At 42.1% G+C, this 11,237-nt stretch overlaps 1 protein-coding gene across 2 annotated transcripts in view; it reads right to left on the reverse strand.

Annotated features, from left to right (window-relative positions):
• LOC147022481 (epsilon-sarcoglycan-like) overlaps nucleotides 1–11,237 on the reverse strand; it is a 37,402-nt gene that overhangs the window by 13,508 nt on the left and 12,657 nt on the right. For both annotated transcript variants that reach the window (XM_085893418.1, XM_085893419.1), the window contains 3 exons: nucleotides 5,796–5,938; nucleotides 5,354–5,426; nucleotides 2,208–2,412 (listed from right to left, as the gene is read on the reverse strand). In XM_085893418.1, coding sequence (XP_085749544.1) covers nucleotides 2,208–2,412; nucleotides 5,354–5,426; nucleotides 5,796–5,938 — 421 coding nt within the window. The remainder of the gene's footprint in view (nucleotides 1–2,207; nucleotides 2,413–5,353; nucleotides 5,427–5,795; nucleotides 5,939–11,237) is intronic.

Consider the following 11,237-nt stretch of genomic DNA (forward strand, 5'->3'; position numbering starts at 1 on the left):
GCCATTCTGAGGGAACTTTCAACGCAACCCTCACCCCTCCCTTTACGTGCCCAAAACCCTGCCGAGAGCCCTCAGCCCCCCCCTGCACAAAACACCCACTCGTACTGTTCGACACTGTACTACTCCTCCAAGAAGCGACACACCTCTCAGGCCACGATGACACATGCACGTGAAATGCAACATGAGAATGCATGTGATAGCACCCGTTGGGTGAAAGACCACAGATTAGTCAAACATGCCTAATTAAACAATGCGCGGATGGAGGGAACACGGAGAGGAATTCCGCCAGACCGAGAGATGACCGAACGGCTGCGGGGCCAAAGGAAAGACCGATGGGGTGAAGGAGGGCCTGTTGAAAGGATGTTTGATGAAGTGGAGATTATTGGTGGACTGTTGAAACGGGCTGATGGGGGAAAGGAAGAATGATTTAAAGTAAACGAGGGATTGAACAGAACGACGGTGTAAAGGAAGAAAGATTGAAAGTAACAGAGGGGGAGGGGGGGAGGGAGACATTACACTGGAAAAATACAGCCCAGCCAATGCATGCCCCCCAGAACAGCCCATTGACGAGGGACCAAGGACTATCAATACAAAGCCTAATGAAATAACTGATCCTCAGGTCACCTACATGTCCATGTATGCTCTCCCCCTGGGGTAAGTTTTCCCAAACCATAACAATATTATCGCCATGTCAACAGGCCTGTTAACATGGACCTGCCTCGCCAAAGTAATATACTTGGTGAATGGCTGAATTAAAGGGAATCACACTCAAGCGAGTGGTGTGGCTTCCCCCGGTCAGAATCCAAATCCTGCCAGTCATGCAAAATTAATGCTTCACAAATTCTATCTCCCCTAAGGATTACCCATAGCAGGCCAGAATGGTTTCGGTCTGGGCATGTCTGAGGTAATGACGGTTATCAGGCACCACGTACACTCTTCCACTCACACACAAAGGGAAGAAACTAGGCACGGTCTTAAAGGATAGGGCGAGTAGGCATCCAAAGCAAAGCACGGTAAATGCCTGTGGGGCAGCACAGGTCACCACTCTGGCATCCTCAAAAGCTGGCTCGCTCAGTGATAACCCCATTGACCCTAGAGAGTGTGTAAGCATCCCTGGCTCAGAACCCAGCCTCACCGCCACCTTCCCTCGCTGAGTCACTCTGCTTTCAAGAAATGAGAAGAGAGTGGTGAAGTGCAGAGAAAAAGAGGTAGGAAGAGCAAAGAACAGGAAAAGCCAAGAGCAAAGAGCCAAAAGAGTGAACGAGTCTGTGTACGACTTTTTAACACCTTCCCCGCTGCCACACACCATACTTTCAAACGCTCTTTGCTCATCCAAACTCCCACCTCCCCCAACCACCTGAAACCAGCCCATAAGGCGGCACATCGCTGCCGCTATCACGACGTCATGCTGATAGGGTGTTGCCTTTGGCTATGCCACGACATTTTGCAGCGTGCCAATGGCAGTGTGCACTTGAAGGTGCTTGTAATGGTTGGTGCCACGTTGGATGCCTTGTACACCTTGTACAGGAGAAGAGAGGCGGAAAGTGCAAAGAGTGGGAAGAACTAAGAGCATGAAGAGCAAAAAGCCAAGAGAGCTTTTTATCAGCTAGGAGGGGGCCCGAAGGGGGAGGGTAGTGTTGTCCCAAAGCCAGCCAAGACATATCCAAAGGCACCCATCTCCTTATCTTTACAGCGAGGACACGTACAAAAGACACTTTCCTATCTAATGCCAATGTCAACTATACCGCGTGCACGGCATACGTATGAACAGTACAACTTCATTTTAATGGGTCCCTGGTTACAGTAACATGTTCGAACCAATGCAAACACACGGACCACGCTAACTTAACATGCTCCCTAATTCGGACCTCCTCCAACGTAACAATATACATCCCACTCAGTCCTCTTGTTCAATATAAATAATATTTTTCATCAGAAGTGCCCACCATGGCAGCAGCCAGAGATCCCTCTGGTGCAGACATTCAGGATGCTGAACATATAACCAGGACCAGGAAGGTTCTATGGAATGTGGGGGGAGGGGGCATCCTCTCCCACCTTACCCTAAAAACTGTGCATTTGAAACATATGTAATAAAAAAAATTGTGAGATTACTCTCTCATTTTATAACTCGAGAGCCCACAAATATTTCTAGGTCAGCAAATAATATTTCAGACTTGTTTACTCTTCAAGAAGCTAATCTTGCTTACCCCTCTTTCTTGCCAGCAAGGGGTAGTGGTACACGGCCACCACGGTCCAGCGCTGAGCTTACGTTGAGTGCATGCAGCCGAAGGTTATGACCAGGTTGCCATATCGCTTTTACAGCCCCTAAAAAATCTCCAAGAACATTGCTTGGAAGAACCTCCTCGACATTCATGTTACTGATGTAGAACTCAGCCTGGAATGGCAGGGTTACTGCCGGACACAAAACGGTTGTGACTTATTAGCATGATTCTCATAGCTATTTGGTAGTACTACGATGACTACTACCACCGGATTAATAATTATTATTATTATAACAATAATTACAACAATGAATAAATAGCCTTTCATATGATGCTTTTCTTGTCAAATTCCCCAAAGTGATTTTGCTTAATTATAGGGGACTAAGGCAAACAGAGAGGTTCTTTATTGACAGAATGATTCTTATGAAGAATTGTGAATTTATTGTTGGATAAAAGGGCTGGCAAGATAGCCTGGAGGTTCACACACTCACACGACACTGAGCCGTCCAGCCTGGGTTTGAATCTCGGCTCAGCTACAAACTGCCATCTTGGTGTATCGCAGGAAGGGTCATAGCTCACCAGCTGGTCCCAAAAATCACCAGTTGGTGAAGCACTAGGTTGCTTTATTCAGCCTTCTTTGACTAGAAGAGCATGGGAGGAATCAATATATTTATAATTTGGGGTAACTGATTTGGTGATATTCCCTTCAGTCACAGGTGAGATATGTGATTGGGTCTTGCTATTGACAGCACAGATGGTACATGCTTGGGAGCCTTGGTAGTGCACGTTTCTGTCTGCGCCGTCGCGGATGACTCACCGATAAGCTATGAAACCGGTCTGACGGCTGAGGAGGTGTGTAGCATTGGGATTCTCATATATGTACTGCTTGCGAATGTTTTGAAGCTGGAGAGTTATTCGGGTAGAGTTTGAAACAGCAAAGGGCTTATCTTGTGTAGCTTTTCATGGTTGATTTATGCTTCAGCTAGATGCTTTCCTCGTACAGGTAGTGAACAAAAAAATGGAAACACCAATGTAAAGTCACTAGGGGTGTTGGGCTACCACGTGCTGCCAGTACGGTCTGTATGTGCCGTGGCACATAGTCCAACAGCATCTGGAATTCTGCAGGAGGGACACGGCGTACCATTCTTCCACGAGAAAGTCAATCAACTCACACCTGTTTGATGGAGGTGGAAAATGCTATCTCAGGCATCGTTCCGGAATATCCCATAAATGCTCAATTGAGTCTAGATCTGGTGACTCAGAAGGCCATGACATGTGGATAACATCAGCGTCATACTCATCAAACCATTGGGCGACCACACGTGCTGTGTGTGTGAGGGCAGAAGGGGGGTTCTCTTGCAGCTAAGCTAGCCATAATTATAGGCAACCAGGCATGTGCATCATTTTTAGACATGACCCAAAGTATGCTGGGATGTTATTTGTTAATTAACACATGGGCCACACTTTTGTGGAAGCCGTTGCTTGGTGTCCCTCATTTCCCAGGTGTTTCCATTTTTTTTGTCCACCATCTGTATATCCCACTCCGCTACTTTTCCAAATGTTCATTTATGTATCATAGTGTGCTGTTCACAATTGTAAAACATTTGAAAGCAATTGAAGAGTGGGTGTAATGGATAACCAGAGTGTTTAAATGTGGAAGATAATTATACTTGTGTTAACTAAAGTACAGTTGTCCAATATGTGGGAGCCACGTCGATATAATAAACCCATCACGGGTTGACAATCGTCAAGTTTTTCCTCAGCACAGGCCACAATGATTTGCAAGTGGGATTTAAAAACGTGAATATACAAAAATATTTGCACAATCATGTTCCAGCAAAACAAGGAAAAAAAACACAGAAAATGTCATAGCCCCCATTGTTTTAGTACTTTTGCTGTACGGAGTTAAAGGGCTATCCCATATATATTTACAACTAAAATGGCCGTCACTCCACCAGTGGGCCATCTTTGATCAGATCACAAAGTACAGTTAGGTGCAAGTGTATGCCATCGTGTAGAATACTTGTGCCATGTTTGAACAAAATTGGACCATGCATGTCCAAAAAAAATGGTTGAGGACCCATTTAAGTAACAAAATGGCCACCAGTCAGCCATCTTGGATCTGATATCAAAAAATAATGGATGTGCTTATGGAAGCCATCATTCATTATGTTTTCCAAGTTTGAACAAGAATGGTAAATGCATGTCCGAGAAATGGTTGAGGACGTGTTAAATAGCGGGTTATTTTTCAACTAAAATGGATGTCAGTTGGCCATCTTGGATTTGATCTCGAAACAAAATGACGTGCTTATGTAATCCATCATTCTTTATGTGCGTTCCAAAGTTTGAACATGACTGGTAAATGCATGTCTGAGAAATGGTTGAGGACGTGTTCCATACCAGGTTTTTTTTTTTCAACTAAAATGCCCGCCAGTCTCACTGTCAGCCATCTATGATCAGATCGCAAAACAAAGTGAGTCGTACGTGTATGCCATCATGAACTGTGCTTGTGGCAAGTTTGAACAAATTTGGACCATGCATGTCTGAGAAATAGTTGAGGACACATTTAAGTAACAAAATGGCCGCCATGTCGGCCATCTTGGATCTGATCTCGAAGAAACAATGACGTGCATATGTTGTAATGTTGGCCATCATTCTTTCTCAGTGTGCAAAGTTTGAATAACCGGTAAATGTATGTCCGAGCAAAGGTTGAGGATGTCTTCGATACAGGCGTTTTTTTTTTTTTGTTTTTTAACTAAAATGGCCGCCAGTTCGCCATCTTTGATCGTATCACGAAACAAAAGGATGTGCATATGTATACCATCATATGTTGTCCTTGTGCCAAATACGAATAAAATTAGTCAACACATGTATGAGATATAGTTGCAGACGCAGCACGGACATGAAAATCGAGACCTAATGCATCGGCCCCCGTTTTGGACAAAGTCCAACGGGGGCTAAAAAAAACTCTCAACTGACCCAACATTTCCTGCTGTGAGGATTACAAATCCACCTCGGTATATTCCATTTCGTACAAACTCTCATCGATTGCAGCCAAGTCGTTTTTGAGGGGTTTAAATATCATGGAATGGCAACATTAAATTATCAATGGATTCTTTTATGGATCATACCATTTGATGACAGGATGTGGAAGACCACTGTATGCTGGATTGTATCGAACGTCCGCCGATTGTAGGCAATTACCTACAAAGGACAAAAAGGTGTTTATTACTGGCACACATGCTCGTTACATCTGGCATTGGTTTTATCCGTATTTTGGTGCATTTGAAAACGAAACCTCAATTTGCCAGGGACTCATTCATCAAACTTTTACAACACCGAGCTCCAGGAATGAATCATTTTTAGTGTCTGTAAATCATCGGGATAACAGTTCAAATGTGAACTGAGGGAGTGGGAACATACACGGGCACAAAATACACCGACAATTATTACATCTCTCGAGAGCATGAAAAGCTATCACGGAAGTGGAGACGAAACATCACTGGAATAGTCTAATGAGATGTATGAATGGTGAGATGAAGGGGAATGTGATAACGTGATAGATATGTTTACCTCCAATACCGTCTTGCCCACATTCAGCCCAGTTGGTGTGCCATACAACATGCCATCGTCATGTGCAGAGCGTTGAAGATAATGCAACCAGCCAGGCCGATCAGGGTGTCCTTGAAGGTTTGTGTGAAAGAGTATGGGGTCGTCTGGGGAGGTGAAGGGGTTGTGGGGGGAGGCAGAATTACAAGTTTCAAATTTTGAAAGCAATTTATCACCTCCGCCGTCAAAGGTGGGAAGAGGTTATGTTTTCACCCCTGTCTGTCTGTCTATGAACAGAATATCTCAAAAAGTTGTGGACAGATTCGGACAACACCAGGTGGATGAGAGTTGATTGGATGAAAAGAACAAGCCGATTCGATTTTGGTTCAGGTCCGGATCCACATCCGGCCCATCAGTGGGATTCAAAACGTAAACTGTTCAGCCTGGTGGGGATATACACTCTACCGAGTGATGTTCGAGTTTAATCTGCAATCGACCTGACATAATCTCCATTTAGTAAATACAATGCCTAAATGTGTTAACACAGTGAGTTATGTTTTGGGGAAGGTTGCCCAATATGGGACATTGTAATTCATCTCTGCAATCAACAGGGAGCACCACTTGTCATGTACATGTAACGAGTCCTCCAATTTTGCCATTGACTTCAAATGAATTTGTGAAATCTCCAGTTACAAAAATGTGAAAAGATTTCATTGATGGAAACCACACATGCTTCAAGTATTCTTTGTATACCAAGAGCAACAGTTAAAGCAAACAGGCATTTTCAACATTTCCATTTCGTGTGAAAGGAAATACATTTGAACTAATTACTGATGAAAAGTTTACTATTTTTCAGAAAGATGGTGTGCCTCCACACTGGAGTTTGTTGGTGTGTGACTTCCTACATGAGAACTTCCACAGTAGATGGATTGGACATGGATCTCCAGCGTCTCACGACATAACTCCCTTCGACTTCTTCGAGTGGGGATATGTCAAGCATTGTGTTTTTCAAACCTTTGTTGCTGACATTGAAACATTTCATGCAAGGATGACCAATTGCATCAGCAGTGTGACGAGGGATATGTTGGAAAACACATGGAATGAAGTGGATTATCGCTTGGATGTGCTACAGGCCACTAAATGTGCACATGTTGAGATGTACTGAAGAATACCAGAAACTTTTGAATTTAATAATAATATCATTATTATTATGACTACTTTTTGGATACAGAGTTAAGGGGAAGAGTGAGAACACTGAACGGATCAAGACGTGACAGAACAACAGCAATAGGGGAAAAGAAAGAGAGAGAAAGAGAGAGAAAGAGAGAGAAAGAGAGAGAAAGAGAGAGAAAGAGAGAGAAAGAGAGAGAAAGAGAGAGAAAGAGAGAGAAAGAGAGAGAAAGAGAGAGAAAGAGAGAGAAAGAGAGAGAAAGAGAGAGAAAGAGAGAAAAGAGAGAAAGAGAGAAAAAGAGAGAAAAAGAGATGAAAAGAGAGAAAAGGAGAGAGAAAAAGAGAGAAAAAGAGAAAAAGAGAGAAAAAGAGAGAAAAAGAGAAAAAGAGAGAAAAGAGAGAAAAAGAGAAAAAGAGAGAAAAGAGAGAAAAAGAGAAAAAGAGAGAAAGAGAGAAAGAGAGAAAGAGAGAAAGAGAGAAAGAGAGAAAGAGAGAAAGAGAGAGAGAGAGAGAGAGAGAGAGAGAGAGAGAGAGAGAGAGAGAGAGAGAGAGACACACACACACACACACACACACACACACACACACACACACACACACAGAAAACACCAAAAGCAGGGTTGAAGGACAAAATAGAGGGAGACTTGGACAAACAATGGGTGTGGGGAGGAATAAGGGGGAGGGGAAGATGCATAAGGTGGACAATATGGACACAGAAGCAAATTCTCAGGAAGGTAAAATTGGAGATTTGATTTTGGATGGGGGATGATAACAAATGGTGGTGAACAACTATCTTGTATACCTGGAGAGAAGAGCGAGATTGAAGGAAACGTGCAACTTGATTCCACAGGTGAGAAAAAAAAACGAGGAACAAATGAGTGGAGGTGAGCAGTGATTCAGGATTTTGGGAGTTTGACCAGAGGAGGTTGATGGTGGACCGTGTGTGCCCAGCAGAAACCTGTTGGGGGACAAAGCATGGAAACAGCAGAGGGTGCAAGACGAGAAAGGAGGCGGTAAAATGCAGAGACGATCGACCTTTCTGCAATGGGAAAGTGATAGGCCCATAGACTCAGCTTCATCGTAGGTGATTCAAATAATCTTGAAGGCCTTGGTTTCCATGGCATCAAGGTGAGCAAGATATGAGGCAGGGGCACCAGCCCAGAGGGGAGAGAGGTAATCAATTAAGCTGCGGATGAAGGCTTTGTTGGTGGATACGAGTTTAGGTGTGCCAAGGAAGGGCTTGATACGATAGACGATGCCCAATCGGCAACTGGCTTTGGAGGCCAACTTTAAAATGTGTTTTATAAAAGAAAGATCATGGCTGATAATGAGACCCAGGAGTTTTTAGGACTGAACTTCCTGAAGAGGATTGTGGGTTGTTAAGAAAAGTAGATGGGAGGATTTGCTATATGGTCCTTTCTTTCAGAGTGAGAGTGAGAGTGAGAGATTTGTCTGGATTGAGAGACATATTCCAAGCATTTCAACAGCTGGTGATTTCGTCAAGGTCTCAAGAGAGAGAGCGAAGAGGCTGCTGCATGCCGATCTGAAGGATGAGGGAGGTAATGGCAGATAATTATGTGACAAAATGTTAAAATAAATAAATTAACAACGCATCATTGCACAGGTGTTAAACAACGAAAAAAAAAATCATCATTTCCTGTATCTCTTTTGGTTTGGTTGTAATAAAATGTCAAAACTGGAACAAGACTTTGTGATCACCCTGAACAGACACACATACATACATACATACATATAATGTATGTATGTATATGTATGTATGTATGTATGTATGTATGTATGTATGTATGTATGTATGTATGTATATATATATATATGTATATATATATATATATATATATATATATATATATATATATATATATATATATATATATATATATATATATATATATATATATCTTCTTCTTCTTCTTCTTCTTTCGGCTGCTCCCGTTAGGGGTCGCCACAGCGGATCATCCGTGTGATCCGCATAGTGATTTGGCACAGGTTTTACGCCGGATGCCCTTCCTGACGCAACCCTGGTCACCTCTTACGACACAGGGATATGGTACACCTATTTTAACCGGGGTATACACCGGCCCAGTATAGTGGTACTCATTTCGCCGACGTCAGAAGGATGACAGGCTGAGTCAACCCCCTGGTGTATTAATTCAGTGGCCCAACGGGGCTTGAACTCAGGACCTTTTGGATCCCAAGCCGCTGCCCTAACCCTATATATATATATATATATATATATATATATATATATATATATATATATATATATATATATATATATATATATATATATATATATATATATATATATATATATATATATATATATATATATATATATATATATATATATATATATATATCTATCTATATATATATACAGTGGGGAGAACAAGTATTTGATACACTGGCGATTTTGTAGGTTTTCCCACTAACAAAGCACGTAGAGGTCTGTAATTTTTATCATAGGTACAGTTCAACTGTGAAAGACGGAATCTAAAACAAAAATCCTGAAAATCACATCGTATGATTTTTAAATACTTAATTTGCATTTTATTGCATGAAATAAGTATTTGATCACCGACCAACCAGTCAGAATTCCGGCTCTCACAGACCTGTTAGTTTTGTCTTTAAGAAGCCCTCCCATTCTCCACTGATTACCTGTATTAACTGCACCTGTTTGAACTTGTTATCTGCATAAAAGATACCTGTCCAAACTCTCCACAATGGGCAAGACCAGATAGTTGTCTAAGGACATCAGGGACAAAATTGTAGACTTGCACAAGGCTGGGATGGGTGACAGGACAATAGGCAAGCAGCTTGGTGAGAAGGCAACAACTGTTGGCGCAATTATTAGAAAATGGAAGAAGTTCAAGATAACAGTCAATCTCCCTCGGTCTGGAGCTCCATGCAAGATCTCACCTCGTGGAGCCTCAATGATCATGAGAAAGGTGAGGAATCAGCCCAGAACTACACGGCAGGACCTGGTCAATGACCTGAAGAGAGCTGGGATCACAATATCAAAGAAAACCATAAGTAACACACGACGCCGTCATGGATTAAAATCCTGCAGCGCACGCAAGGTCCCGCTGCTCAAGCCAGCGCATGTCCAGGCCCGTCTGAAGTTTGCCAATGACCATCTGGATGATCCAGAGGAGGAATGGGAGAAGGTCATGTGGTCTGATGAGACCAAAATAGAGCTTTTTGGTTTAAACTCCACTCGCCGTGTTTGGAGGAAGAAGAAGGATGAGTACAACCCCAAGAACATCATCCCAGCCGTGAAGCATGGAGGTGGAAACATCATTCTTTGGGGATGCTTTGCTGCAAAGGGGACAGGACGACTGCACCGTATTGAGGGGAGGATGGATGGGGCCATGTATCGCGAGATCTTTGCCAACAACCTCCTTCCCTCAACAAGAGCATTGAAGATGGGGCGTGGCTGGATCTTCCAGCATGACAACGACCCGAAACACAGCCAGGGCAACTAAGGAGTGGCTCCGTAAGAAGCATCGCAAGGTCCTGGAGTGGCCTAGCCAGTCTCCAGACCTGAACCCAATAGAAAATCTTTGGAGGGAGCTGAAAGTCTGTGTTGCCCAGCGACAGCCCCGGAACCTGAAGGATTTGGAGAAGATCTGTATGGAGGAGTGGGCCAAAATCCCTGCTGCAGTCTGTGCAAACCTGGCTAAGAACTACAGGAAACGTCTGAGCTCTGTAATTGCAAACAAAGGTTTCTGTACCAAATATTAAGTTCTGTTTTTCTGATGTATCAAATACTTATTTCATGCAATAAAATGCAAATTAATTATTTTAAAATCATACAATGTGATTTTCAGGATTTTTGTTTTAGATTCCGTCTTTCACAGTTGAAGTGTACCTATGATAAAAATTACAGACCTCTACGTGCTTTGTCAGTGGGAAAACCTGCAAAATTGGCAGTGTATCAAATACTTATTCTCCCCACTGTATATATGTGTATATATATATATATATATATATATATATATATATATATATATATATATATATATATATATATATATATATATATATATATATATATATATATATATATATATATATATATATATATATATATATATATATATACATATATATATATATATATATATATATATATATATATATATATATATATATATATATATATATATATATATATATATATATATATATATATATATATGCCTGGTGTGTTGGCGCAGTGGTTAGGGCAGCGGCTTGGGATCCAAAAGGTCCTGAGTTCAAGCCCCGTTGGGC

The sequence above is a fragment of the Eptatretus burgeri genome, chromosome 8, assembly GCF_056783735.1.
Source record: "Eptatretus burgeri isolate ZD-2024b chromosome 8, Ebu_testis_v1, whole genome shotgun sequence".
In the NCBI taxonomy this organism is placed as follows: domain Eukaryota; kingdom Metazoa; phylum Chordata; class Myxini; order Myxiniformes; family Myxinidae; genus Eptatretus; species Eptatretus burgeri.